This window comes from Myotis davidii, unplaced genomic scaffold (genome assembly GCF_000327345.1).
Source record: "Myotis davidii unplaced genomic scaffold, ASM32734v1 scaffold30, whole genome shotgun sequence".
NCBI lineage: Eukaryota > Metazoa > Chordata > Mammalia > Chiroptera > Vespertilionidae > Myotis > Myotis davidii.
Window position 1 is genome coordinate 3,690,205 of NW_006282874.1, and position 14,723 is coordinate 3,704,927.

General features: G+C 37.5%; 1 protein-coding gene across 1 annotated transcript in view; it reads left to right on the top strand.

The window, feature by feature from the left end:
• FAM49B (family with sequence similarity 49 member B) overlaps positions 1-14,723 on the top strand; it is an 80,458-nt gene that overhangs the window by 53,229 nt on the left and 12,506 nt on the right. The window contains exons 3-5 of the mRNA XM_006753281.2: positions 506-588; positions 7,261-7,382; positions 10,207-10,312. Coding sequence (XP_006753344.1) covers positions 516-588; positions 7,261-7,382; positions 10,207-10,312 — 301 coding nt within the window. The 5' untranslated portion in view covers positions 506-515. The remainder of the gene's footprint in view (positions 1-505; positions 589-7,260; positions 7,383-10,206; positions 10,313-14,723) is intronic.

Below are 14,723 nucleotides of genomic sequence, written 5' to 3' on the forward strand. Positions count from 1 at the left end.
TGGGATAGAAATGGCTGCTTTATTTCATGGCATACAAGACATAAGTTTAACATTCTACTCCTTTAAGATGAAATGCAAAGGTGAGCTGTGGCCAAAACTCTTGATATTTGGCTTTGAAATAAATTGTTTCGGCGCAATTTTAAACAAGATTACATGTGAATAATTCTTGATCAGAAATTTCTTTTCCAGAATACTAGCACTGTTGGAATACTTAGAGAATTTTTCATTATAAGGCCACTAATGAGACTTGTCTTGGGAGAATTTTGCGAAGAATGAGAGCAACAGTTGTGCCATTATGTACAGGAAGCCACATTTCACCTCTAGGTCCTCCACATCAACCGTTGCGAGCCCGGTTTGCTGTCGCCCGAGCACAGTCTGGGTAACCTGAAGGACGAATTCATGGCCTAATGAACATTTTCCCTTTAGCTATTGAAACAAAAAATCCATTTCCAATGTTCTTTTTCATAAAGGGATATTTTCTCTTTTCTCATTCTTGTCTTGACAGGTACCTTAACATGCGGAATCTTCTTAAAGTTTTGACATGCACAGGCCTTGAGCAGGGGCCAAATTTTTTCCTTGATTTTGAAAGTGAGAAGATGATTTTATATCTATTTCTCTTTGCCTGCAGTAGACTGCGTTTGTCTTGCACTAAATGAATGTTTCCACTTTGCCATCTGTTTAACTGCTTTGCATGACTGAGCTATGTATTGTTTGAGTAAAATTTCTGGTGCCTTCTAGAACTGGAAATCCTATTTTATAGACTAAATTGTAAAATACTTTTATTTGAATTGTTACAAGAGATATCTCTTTAGTTGAGCATTATTTTACAATTTGAGATCTCAAATGAAAACGTTTAAGATTCTCATATGAAAACATTTCTATAAAAAATTTTGGTGGAAATTTGTTAATAGAAGCAATTTTTGAGGGGAATTATTGCAGTTGAGAAAAATTAAATATTAACTCCATGTACTATTGAAGTTTTTTAATACAAATTGGTTCTTGAAGGCCATTCAGAGCTTAGTATTGGCATAATATTAAAAGGTAAGTGTGAACCTTAATTATTTAATCTTTGTATATAATTAATTTGAAAAGTTAAGAAACTCATTATATGTACTTATTTCAGGAGTTAATTTTTTTCTAACTCTATAAAGAAAATAATGGGTTCACAAACCTTTAAGTAATTTGCCTTCTGTTTGTTTTATGTTGCATGACCTATTGTAATATGGTCTAAGGGTGGCAGGTAAGTGTCATTGACCCCATGCATGTTGAAAAGCTTTTGCTTTTTTGGCTATCTGTCTGTATTGCTTTAGCTTGTCTGGTTGTCAAATCAAGAACAGTGATATTAAATTGGTGTTTTAGTGTGAATGTTGCTATTTTAACTGATCATTAGGAAATTGTTAGGAAAGGGTGAAGAGAGAGCCTTAGATTGTAAATCATGCGAATTCTTGAATACCACTAAGGTTAAAACATTTGAACAGGTATTTAAGTACTTAAACTTTAAGACCTTTTCTGGTTTTAAAAACAAAATAAATCCCTGAAAATAAATCCCGAGAGAGTCACTGCATTTTTCATCAACTTCAGTTTAGTTTATGTGATATTATACAATTCATGCTACTTTATGAATAATTTAAATATTTTTCTTAAAACCAGGACAGTTCCTATGCACACATTAATTTATTGTTCTACATTTTATGAAATAATTTATGGTCTCTGATATTTTTCTAATTTTATTACATTCCTATCAATGTTCTGTTCATAATTTGGTATTGTGTGTGTGCAAGCTGGCGAAGAGTAGTAATGCTAATATCAGGACCATAATAAATTGTGGGTTTTTAGGGGAACATGTAGTTAAATAAATATTGGTTTTCTTGACCCTTCTCAACAATTTAACAAGACTATTTTAAGTGCATGTTTAGCATGAATTTTAATCAGCTTGGGGATGTTGAGCAGATTGCTGACTTGAAGGTTATTCTTTCAGATGAGGCAACTTACATTAAAGCTGTATTTTAGTTTATTTGCATCTCTTTCAAACTTGGTCTTGTATATTTTTCTGCTATTCTGTCTCCCTTTTACTCTGTCTCAAATTCCTTACATTTGCAGAATCTTGGCTCTGACACAGTCAAGATCTTGTTCAAGACTTGGCACTTGATCTTTTTATAAACCAGTCTTTAGGTTGTGGTTCAGTGAGAAGTATGAGTTTACTGTAGTGTTTAAAATATTATTTGGTCTTGGTTTCCTAATCTGGGTAGGTTTGGACCGTTATCCTTAAATTTAAATAGTTAATTTAGTGCCAGGAAAAGGTCAGAATTGCGAACAACAACAATTTCCAATCATGAAGAACTACATGTAAAGTGTTAACTTCTTACAGGCAGCTGTAAGTTAAAGAATGACGTTGCCTATATCAGCCAATGTAGAACTTTTGGTTTGACACTTACTGGTATACTGTAAGTGAAATTTAGTGAAAACATTCTGTATCCTAGGCCAGAGTTTGCCTGTTATTTCTTATTTAGATTTTTAAAATATGTTTTCTTTTGATTCTAACTTAATCAGTTTTATTTTTCATTCATTTGTCTTTTATAAAAAACTTTTATGGTAAAAGTTTACCTTATGATTTGGCTACTAGAGTTACCCATGAGATGGGTCAAAAATGGGCACCATCGTTGATGTGCCGGTTCCTTATGATTACAGAGATTAAAGCCACATTCTTTTTTTTTTTAATGAGAGAGAAACATCGATCAGCTGCCTCCTGCACACCTCCTACTGGGGATGTGCCCGCAACCCAGGTACATGCCCTTGACCGGAATCGAACCTGGGACCCTTCAGTCCGCAGGCCGACGCTCTATCCACTGAGCCAAACCGGTTTCGGCGCCACATTCTTATTGAGTAAAATATCAAGTTCTACATTTTTATTTCTAGATGAACAGTAATATTTAGGTTACCATTGCAATTTAGGTTTATTTTAGACTGTAGGTACAAAATAAAGACTCTGTCTTTACTGTAAGTCATTACTCTCTTAACTTTAGCATGTGCACACACGTGCTGTTTTTCACTTCAGTTCAACATCCATTTATGCTGAGCTTCCTGCCTGCCGACAAGTAGGTGCCGGAGATGCAAAGATACAACTCCTGCCTTTGGAGAGTTCTCAGTCTTGTGGGATAGATAGAAATGCAAATTAATAATCATCTTTGCATAGTTTACATCCTAGGTATAGCTCAGGAAGGGATTGACTTTACCTTGCAGGGAGTAGACTTTCTGATGGTGATGTTTGAGTTGTGTTGTGGAGTTGCAATAGAACATTTCAGGCAAATTTTGTGAAGGACATTGAAGAAGGAGTATCTACAAAGGCCTTTAAGGCATGAAATGACAATCCATGTTCATTGTAACATACTGTTACCTGTTCTTGAAGTACTAGAAAGAGGGTCTCTTTCTTAAAACAAGCTATACCTATAGGATAAGATTTTATTTGAAAATCTTGATAACGATTCCATTAACATATAAGCTCCGATTTGCCCCATAAAATTTGGCAGCACTTATGGTAATGACAGCATATAGAAAAAGCACTGAAATGGGGCCCGTATACTCTCTTCTTGTTCGTGGAATTATTTTATCATGACGCTTTAAGATACTAGTCATTCTAATGACAAATCGTTAGCCAAATAACTAGTTGTGTGTGTGTGTGTGTGTGTGTGTGTGTGTGTGTCTGTCTGTCTCATTTGTGGTTTCTAGGAGAAGAGGGACTTTTATTTTTATGACCCTTGCCAATCTTATATAGTGCTTTGTAAATGATAGAGTTCAGTGTTTTACTCTTGATTCACTTATTTTCAGTTAGACCACAGTGCGAGAGTAAAAATAGGTGAATGTTTGTAAATGAGAAATAGAACCTTACTTCTTATGATTCTTTATTTTAATGCCTCTCCATTTAATCATACATTTCCTCTAATTCTTCTGTCTTTTGTGTTACCTGTCTCCCCTCCTCCCCATCTTTTACAACTATTGATACCCACTTTTTTAGTCTAACTTTATTTTCCATTTTAACTTTTGTATATTTTCTATTGCTTTTGCTCTGTACTTTGAAATATTTTTATTCTTATGGTCGTTCCTTATTTTTTTTTTCTAAAATGATATAGGATTTTATTTGTTCAAACATGAAAATGCATAATGGTGTCCTTTAACTCATGCTGGAGGCATATTTATATTTACCATCTCTGTATCTTCTCATTCATGCAACAAATATTTATTATAGAAAATCTGCTAGGTACTGAGTTTGCATACCATTCAGTGGTATGTACTGTACATTGAGCTCCCTGCCTTGATGAAATTTATGGAGTTAGAGTATAAATATTTATTGAGCGAATGAATGAATGGATGCAAGATTAAAGCAGATAGACCCTTTATCACATTATCATTTTATGTGATTTGCTTTTTATCTTTTTTTTTTGTAACTGATCTTTGCCTCTTTTTGTACCATAACAGCTTTAATTTTTAAAAAACCTTTATTATTGAGAGTATTACAGATTTCCCCTTTGCCCCTCCCAGCTTCAATTTTAACACTTATTTTCAGTGACTCTTTATAGGAAAGTGGGGTGAAATTATTACAATATTTACTTTTTACCTTCAAACAGTAAGAGCAACGGAAACATGCTGTAATTGCCCTTGAACAGCTTTTAAATAAGCCTGATGAGTTTGCACTGTGCTTACTCCCAGTAGTAGATACATCCTTTTGCAATCAAATAACTGTCCCTTTGTTAGCCTGCTAAGTGGCAGGTTTTTCCTTCAACTAATACAATTTTTAATTCTTTGCTCTGAAAAATCAAAGTGACAAGTCTTGGGTGCATTATATGATACCATTTTTTTTGAACAAATGCTTTCTTTTATGTAGCCTTTCCCCCTCCCTAGTATCTCACCTTTTGCATGACTTGCTGTCAGTAACGTAGTGCTTACCTGTCTGCTATTTTCTGTTTGTCTTCATTTCTACAGCAGTCTTCAGCAGCTTTCAAAATTATCAATGTGACTCTCCTGTGGCAGTCTAAAACTGTTCAATCAGTGTGGTGCTGGGGGCTGTCCCACCCTTAGGGGAAACTGAAGTCTTTGCCTTTGTTTTTAAGTTTCTTGTTATTTATCAAATCTTTAATAATCATGAATCACTCCCAAGGTCTATTCAAATCTACTTGATAATGTTTCTTTGTCTGTAAGTCTCACTGTCACATTTTTCTTTTAACAACTAGTCACCACACCAAAAATACATAGTAATTGCAAACTTTATAAATACCTTTTGGTCTCTAACAGTCAAGATATTGTCCTTTGTCATGAATTCCCTCTTCATGAATTTAAACTATGTGTCTCCTATTGGTGTTTGTCTATAGTTTCACAACCCACGTGAAAAAGTATAAAGTTGGCTGTTTTTGCATGTAAAGAGTATTTTCTCTGCTGCACCTGGTGTAAGTATAAAAGTTACAAGGTGTACTTTTTAAAAGTGTGTGTCTAACCATGACTTTGGAGAACAAGGTCTGGCTAAATGTGAGAGGATATTACTGCTAAATGACAGATTGATTTTTAAAGTCATTTAGCTACAATATCAGTATTCGCTCATAATAATACCTGTATAGCTTTGGACACAGTTTTTAATTGGCTCCTCTTATGTAATTATTTTGTCAAATAGAATTTTCATTCAAAAAGTGCATGATTTCTGAAAAGAAATTTGAAAAATAAGGGAACAGATATGAACACAAATTGTTAAGTTGGCTTTGCATGTAAATGTTACTGTGTTATGTTTTTGTAGTACTGTCTTAGGTATGTTGAAATTAAAATTTGGTACTGTAATTATTGATTTAAAAAATGTGTGGTATGTTTTTGACTAGTTGGCAGGTTTAACAAATGGGATTGAACTATGACTTATCCCAAGCACAAAATAAAGTTACAGTAGTTAGGCATCTGGATTCCTAGTTTCATGTATCAACTTAGTTTTCTTAAATTTTCTAAGGAAAGGAATAAATATAGATCATTGTGTATTTGTGGGTAGGGGGTGTAGGTACAGAAAACTCTTAGGTACTAGTTTTATGTAACAGAGATCAGAAATGTTCTTAATTTATATTATAAATTAGGTAAACAAAAGAGATCAGAAATGTTCTTAATTCATATTATAAATTTGGTCTTCCTCCCCTACCCCCATAAGAGAAAATTTTAGCAGGGAGAAATCCTGCCAGCATAATTCCTCTCTAAAACATTATGGTAATCATAATGTTTATCATTTTAAGTGCTGTATGCCTTATCTGTAGTAACATGGCCTAGTTGAAAAGATACAAGAAAAATTCAGTTTCCTCACAGAGTGCCGACCTCCCCTCCCCAAGAAATGTATTAAATAAAAAAGATTTATCCTTAGGAAAAAAATGACCACGTTATTAAAAACAGAATTTCTGTTACCTCGAGTCTAGCAGAGAGAAATCTAGATTTAGTCACATTAACATATGTTCTGTGGCTAACACTGCAGGTGGTGGAAATACCCATATGTTTGTGTTCCTTGTCATGCTTTTTGTAACTGTAATTCTTCATTTTTCTCTCACTCATCCTCAAGGACGGAGGAGCGCAGTTTTTGCTTTAGCTTTAAAAAGTTCAGTGGTAACATTGCAGCTGAAGCATCTAGCTTTCAGCGGCCCAGTGATTCTGGAGCAGTTTCATACTTTGAACTCTTCTGTGCTGAAATCTTGACCCTGTGTTCATCAGCAGAGAAGTTCATTTGGTACAGAATTTAAAGTGGTCCTAGAAAAGGGCAGCATCTAGAAAGGATTCTTTTAAAAGTTTTTGTATCAATATTCAGTCATTAAAATGAACTTTATAGGAGAATAAAGTCATTTCAGTCTTAAACATAGATTAGCAAGATATAGTAGGCCTTTCATTTCTCTTGCATTAAAATAGATCATTACTCATGAATTTACAGTCATTACTGATAGTGACGACTGTAATGAAAAGGCAGTTGTTCGTGCTATCACAATTTAAATGAAAATTCTCAAATTCACTTAATATACCAAGTCATTATTTGTGTCTACAATAAATAATGTTTGGTGTTCCCTTGCTGCTTTGTGATATTTACAAACTTGAGGCAAGTTCAAGTATAGAACTATGGAAAAATTATCAATCTTTTCCAAGAAGTGCAAAGTTAAATGAATAAAATGTTAGTCATCTTTAGAAATTTGGATTTAGAGTTGTATGTGTACTAAAAAATTCATGTGACTGTGAATTTTCTTGTGCTTTCCTGCTGTTTAGATGCCCAGCCTACAGAGTCCGAGAAGGAAATTTATAATCAGGTGAATGTAGTGTTAAAAGATGCAGAAGGCATCTTGGAGGACTTGCAGTCATATAGAGGAGCTGGCCATGAAATCCGCGAGGTAAAGCACGCCCATTTTCCAGTCATTAGAATGCACTGTGTCCCACCCTCTTTTTAATCTCTCTCGTTTTCTATACTTTAGAACTCTAGTGCATAGTAAAAATTGTATTTAAAGAAAGATCACCTGCATTATTTCAAAAGTGGTTGCACAATATAAGGGTAAAAGGAAAACAATGTTCTATAAATATGTAGTTTATGTATATTAAAGAAAATTGTGTGTTATTGGTTGCTCTCACACCTGAAATTTACTGTATCCATGGGGGGCCTACTGGTACTTTTATGGAGGGGAGGAGAGAACACAACTTTCTTTAGCTTTTTGTTCTGTCGTCTGTTTTTCCCGCTTCTTCTAAGCTTCCCTGGGAAACGCTGAAATCATCCTTGTGGTCTGGACTCCCCAACTCTGTCTGACTTTGAGACGGAACTTCCTGTCACTTGCAGGGAGGAGAGCAAATGTTCAGTGTGGTCTCCCTCCACTTGCTTCTCCCGAACCTCTGACCTGATCCAGGTTTCTTCCCATTCCTCTCATTCTCCATTTCTTCTGTTTAGGAGAAGCTTAGCCTGTCTCCTTCTTACCAAGAACCAAGACTGTGTTCTCTAACATTCTTCTCCATTTTCCTCTGGAATTTCAATTCTTTCTTAATTCCATCTGGTTTTTTTTTGTCTTTTACTGACTTTTTCTCCTCAGCATAAACACATACTCAGCTGTCCTGTTCTACCCAAAGAAACCTAGCCTGTGGTCGGCAAACTGCGGCTCGCCACCCGCATGTGGCTCTCTGGCCCCTTGAGTGTGGCTCTTCCACAAAATACCGACTTCTGCGCATGGGCCACGAACTTTCAATCGCACTGTACGTGTGCGCCCCCACGTGGTATTTTGTGGAAGAGCCATTCTCAAGGGGCCAAAGAGCCGCATGTGGCTTTCGAGCTGCAGTTTGCCGACCACCGTAGCCTCTTTTCCTCATTTAAGATACAGTCTATTAAATAAACAATGCTTATTCTCTAGGATAAACCACTAGAGATGGAGATAATGTTTTGATATATGTGTTGACGGTTTCAATATTTTTGGAAATGAGAGTGAGAATACCGGCTCCATGACACCCTCACATTGACACTGACCAAGCACCCTTGTGCATGTTGGGCTGTGATTGGTGCTGTACTAAAACGTTCTCTAGCAGCAGTAACGCTGATGTGAAAGGAGAAGGAACCAGCATTATAAGGAGAACCATGACATGTTGTGGCAGGGCAGCCATTGGCTTCAGTTCTGAATCCAGCAAGGCCAGGAGACAGTTAACTGTGCTTGGTTGTGACAGTGGGTGGCATTTGCTGGAGCATTTGATAGTATGAGAATGAGCAGATATTTGAAATATCATTTTTAGATCCTTGAAAGAAAATTTGGCTAGACTTCTCAAGAGAAGAAAGCAAATTTAAAGTTTTTATCTATTTGCTCATTTCCTGAATAATAAATAAAATAAACAAATTTCTACTTGCTGTAAAACATTACTGAGACTGGGCTTGAGGCTAAAAGGATTTTTCATATACAGCAGGATAATATTACAGTTCCTTTGAAATATTCATATGAAATAAAGATTGTCAGATATTTTTAACATTAAAATATTTCTACATAGTCATATAAATGTAATTTACTTTGGACTCCTATAGTGTTTAAGTCTCATTAAAAATTTTTTATGTTAAACAATCAAGGACATTTGCATATAGTGGTAAGCTTATAAAGCAAATTGCTTAAATAATATATAGCCCATTTATTTAGTTCGGAGCTAATTTATTCAGAGCTTCTTCTAAATTTACCTGGTTTCAATTTTTGTTTGTGTTCCTGTTTTTTGGTTTTGTGTAGACGGAGCTAGAGTGCTAGCGCCGTGGGAAAATCTAAACATCAGTACCTCCTGATCGTGTTTATGAGTAGCCCCCACACCCCGCCATGGGTGTGAGTTTCAGCTTTCAGATGGTGTGTTTAGCTTGTTTGAAGATGTCAGAGAAAGCAAACCAGGTTGTTGAAAAAGATATTAAGTTTCATAAAGGGTTAAGAAAAGCATCTGTATGCAAAATAAAGATGAAAATAAGAAAATACATTTCTTTGGGAAGAACCCTTTAAATTAATAAAAGATTGCCTAGTGGCTTGAAAGACTGGGCATAGAGAAAGGCTTTATATTATATTAGGGTCTCTAGATTGTGGTTTATTTCCTCCCCTTTCCGATTTGAAACGAGTTTTTACCTTCTTATTCAGGAAAACCCAAGAAAACTTGGATTCCAGAATAGTATTTTTTAGTTATAGGAAATAAGTGTGACAATTTCTGAATCCCTTCTTTCAGGTTGATTTGGGTCCTTAATTTGGTAGGTCTCCTAAAGCTACTTTGGACCCTGGAATTGGAATTATTCAAAGTTTCATACCCTGTTCCACAGTTGGCATCTTATTTCATTCATTACCTAACTTTCTGGTTTCTTTTTATTTTACTAAAATAATTTCTTGAAAGAAAACTGCTAAGAAAGCCTGTCTGTGATATGCAAAACAATATAAATGGTTTCTTTTTAAAAGGTATCAAGGCGTAATATATTTAACAAGCATGTATGTGTCATCCTATTTCATTATATCCATGTCCATTGCAAGGATAACTAAAAGTGTGTTATGATAGGGTTAAGTATCCAGGGAGTTGAGAAGGCCCACTCTCAGCATTCCTGGGTCCATTATTCTGTATTTTATAGATTGTACCACGGTTTCCAACATTTGCTAAGACATATATTTTAATGTAAAAAGAATGCTGCTGTGACATTTAGAACTCAACTTTTTTTTTTTTTCCCTTTGTATTTTGAAGGCCATCCAGCATCCAGCAGATGAGAAGTTACAAGAGAAGGCATGGGGTGCTGTTGTCCCACTAGTAGGCAAATTAAAGAAATTTTATGAATTTTCTCAGAGGTTAGGTAAGTTGAAAGTTTTGTAATTATGACTTCCCTAGTGAAAAATATGTTTATTGATGCCACCAGAAGTAATTTAGAGTATTTTATGTTCACATTTCTATATTAATGCGCTACATATGTGAAGCAAGTTTGTTAGACTGTAGGATATTACAGCATAAACCTACGTCTTTATTTAGACTGTTGTCTTCGACACATTATTCCATAAGGAAAGCTCTGATTTCAATGCAGTATGAAGGGTCCTAGCGAGAGAAACCTCTTGGTAGAAGTTCTCTCCAGCAAACCCTCTCCCACATCCAGGAACTAATCCATAGGCTCTGGAATATTTAGATTTTGATGTTCTTAAAATCATTGCTGATTAGGATCAGTTAGTTCATGTATCTAAAACTACAAGTTGGGCACTAGGGAGCCAATGGGAAAAGCTACTGTGAGATCTGAATTGTGCCTTCACTACAACCAGTAAACACAGTTGGAATTCCCTTCCTTGGAGAAGTGGCCAAAGTAAGATGTAGACATCGAACTGCGGGTGTAATTTGAAAGCCGTACCTTGGAAGGGCTTTCTGTGTGAAATTGTGGCCATACGGGAGGAGCAGGATAGGTATGTCTGAAATTTGAAAAACTTAAATTGAAGTTCTTGACACATGTTTTATATAGTTTTGAGTTTTAAATCTCATAAACATGTTATGTATTTTAAATGAATGAGTGCAATTTGGTAAGAAACCGTGCTTTAAGATACGGAATCAACCTGGGGGCTCAGGAGCTAAGTTTAGGCCTGAGATGTGATTTCTTTGGGCCATAGTTTAAAAAAATTCCTCATCAGATGCCAGGTTTAAAAGTGGTAACTGTTTGTGTTTTGTTGTTAAGTCTCCAGTTGTTTAATAAAATCAGTAGCGTAGGCACCAGTTGGTCAGCTGATCTGCATTCAGGTGGCCGGAGCTAAGTGACAAGCGCCTCTGTTTATTACGTAGAGCATGTGCTTTCTAGTTTAGTAGGTTCCCATGGCTTCCTAGTTTTTATATCTTGCTTTTCATATTCTTTTATATTAGTTACTTGGCCATTTGTGTTTGTAACTTTTCCTTTAAAGTGGAAGTTCTTTTTTAAAAAAAAACAACCCTATGTTTTTAAAAAAATAAGAGAATTGCTATTTTTCTTAGATACAGTATGCACTGTTAAATGTGAAGACAAGTAAGAGCTGAGATAGAAGTATTTGGTAAATTATCCTTTTCTTACTAAAGATAAGAATTGTAATTTATTTTCCCAAGCACAGCAGTCAGCTCTTTCACGCTATTTGCCTTTCAGTCAAATATCTACATAGTCTGTAGCTTGGTAGCTTCAGACCACGGGCCTTGGTCTTGTAATCGTGGTGGTCATGACTCCTTCATATTTAGAGTTTTCTGTGCTGCTGGTTTCTGGCTGCATTTATAGTTGAATTGCTTTAGATGGTGCACTTGTCTTACTAAGGCTCATTCTAGTCTCAGCATTTACCAACCAAAAAAGAATAATTATAAAATAGGCCAAACCAGTCAGGCTTGCGTGTTTTCTTATGTTTTACCTACTGGAATTGAATCGGGCTCCTGGTATGGGTTCATCGTGGGTGCTGTGTTCCATTTTAGCAGAGGCAGGTGGTAACACAGGTAATAAATAGCAAAGAGCATCAGTTTCCATGCTGTCACCTGGAAGTCTTGAGCCTTCATCATGGTACTCTGGGGGCCTCTGTAAAGTTAAGAGCAAAGTATGCATTTAAGATCTGACGGCTTACTCCTCATGTCTTGTCCAGTAACCTGACTAGTAATGTTTCTAGTTTTCTTGCTTACAGGATGCATATCTTTGTTTGCCTGTGATAGCAACTCAATGTTTGTTGAATGAATGATGCATTAATGAATATACATAACTGATATATCAAATGGGTGTTGGGTATTTAGGAGAAGCAATAAATGGATTTTAGGCTTTGGTGGCATAATGGCCTATGTTTGAATTCTGGTTTGTTAGCTGTGTGGTCTTGGCCACATCACTTAAATTCTCTGAACTTTAGTATCCTCTCTGGCCTTCCAGTCTGTTGAGTCTTCTGCTTTATGTCCACTAAACCTCTCTAGTCCCTTCTCTTCCTGCCTCACTGTTGAGCCAGAGATGAGGATATACAGCACAGACAACACACACAGTATCACACAAGCATCAAATGAGCATGGTCCTTCAGTATCCTGCAATCTCAAGGAGAGGATGGCTTGGCCTGTGTGCTGCAGATATACCATGGGTGCATTCCAGAAGGGGGACCTTGATTCCTTGTGGCTTATTTATGGAGGGACAGGGAAGGGGTCACTGAATAATTTGGAAGATACTGAGCTTTGTCCATAGCCCTTACCCTTGCTGGCCTGGGAAACACCCTGTTCTTGGTTGTTGGTCTCAGGCCTTCCTGGTTGAGACATAACCTGAGGGAGGTTACCTGATCAGACAGTAGACAAACTGTGTTGTCTCTCCTCAGTCTTCCTCCTGTTCCAGGGACTTATTACAGGGACCACCTCCAAGGGTCATAATGAGTGAGTTTATGCACCACGTTGAATCCTTGTCACTGGGCTAAATTTACCAAAATCTATTAAAAGGTCCCAAAGTGCCCACAGTAATTATGGTCTTGTCTCTTGGCTGTTTGTCTTAAATCCCCCACAGACCACATCCTTTGGGTTCTCTTCTGAGGATTCAGTGACTGGTCTTTGATAGTAGGTGGATGGCAGTTGGTGAGATTAAATGGCTCTTGTCTCTCAAGAGGAACTTTCTGCAGGGGCCTTCCTTTCTTGGTCCTGAGCTTCAGCCATTCATAGAAGTTCTCCATCCCAACTCAGCCATGTGACTTGATTCCACCGCTAGGGGGCAATGTCTCCTGTCTACCAGAGTGGTAGAGTGCTTTGAATGCTGAAATTAACCCCGAGACTTTATAAAATCTAGTAAATGCAATTTTTTTTGGTAACAGTCCAGTTTTTTTTATAATATTGGTGGGTGTGTTTTCTTAAGTGGTTTTTCCTGCTCTCATCTCTCTCAAACTGAGGCAGGAGGTCCCGCGGGGGTGAGGCCAACGGAGTCCTAACGAAGCATGCCCGACTCCGGAGATTGGTTCAAGACGCGGATCTGAGTTTGATTGTTTAAGTGCAGGGACATATATAACATTCCAGACCAATCAGAAGTTTACAACATCCTTAGGGCAACCAATGGTAGGAAAGATAGGGTACTATGTAGGGGCTCTAGGGGGTTTACTCAGGCGGGTGCTGCCACTTCCCAGTGTGCCGAGGAAGCTTGTATAGGCGGAGTGCGCTCACGCCATTGCATTTGCCACTGCACTGAGATAAATGTCCTGAGCTCTTCCCACATCAAACTTTGCTTTCTACTTACATTAATGTTGGCACACAGAATGAATCTTGGGAGAAATAAACCATTTTTCAGAGTAGCCAAAAAACGTTATTCCTCTTAATTGATTTTTCACATCCATGTTTCAGCTCCATGAGCCAGCCATAGGCCTACAATCCATTCTCCACACTGCAGGTGAGGTGGAGAATTTAAATGCTAACCTGTAATGCCCCTGCTTACTTAGTTTATCCAGGGATATCAGGATGACAAGGCCAGGATGCTTCATATGGCACACACATTATGTGCATACTAGAGGCCTGGTGCACAAATTTGTGCACATTGAAAGGAAATTAATTAGAAGAAATGTTTTAATATCACTGTTTGCCTGTTCTCTATAATAGAAGGGTCAACCAAATTCACGGTCAACAATGACAGATGGAAACACACATGTGGGATTGGCGCCAGCGAGATACAGAGTCTCCTATCTACCTATTCCAGGAATTCTGTGAGGACCAAATGAGATGAGGCATGGGAAAACGCTTCACAGACATTTGGTTAAAGTGTGAAATGTTTCCACCTGGCTATAAAGCAAGTCATGTTCCTGGGCTGAAGAAACTGCAAGGAGGCTAGTTGCTAGGGAGAGGAAGCTGGGCATTGCTATGTGACGTCATTAACAGGCACCCACAGCGACTGTTTCTGGGCTGGGGCTGGGCTATGGGCCGCATTTTGTGCCATGGGGTCTCAGCAGGATTGGCTGCAATTTGGTGGGGTGTCAATCCAGGGTGGTGGTGGGGCCTGTGTCCCACTTGGGGGAAGCCAAGTGTTGCTTTGTCGGCGCCAGGTCCATGGTGCCGTTTCTTTGTAAATGGCCAGTGCATGTCACAGTAGCTCCTGTGTTGAGCGTCTACCCCGTGGTGGTCAATGCATATCATAGCGATATCGGATGGTTGGAGGGACACTTCGCATATTGGCCTTTTATAGAGAGAGAGATTGTTTTAATCTCCACGTGCTCTATCCACTGGTATTGGTATTGCAATGTGAGTACTATTTCATGCTCTGGTCCCGGCCCTGTTTGTTTGCACGC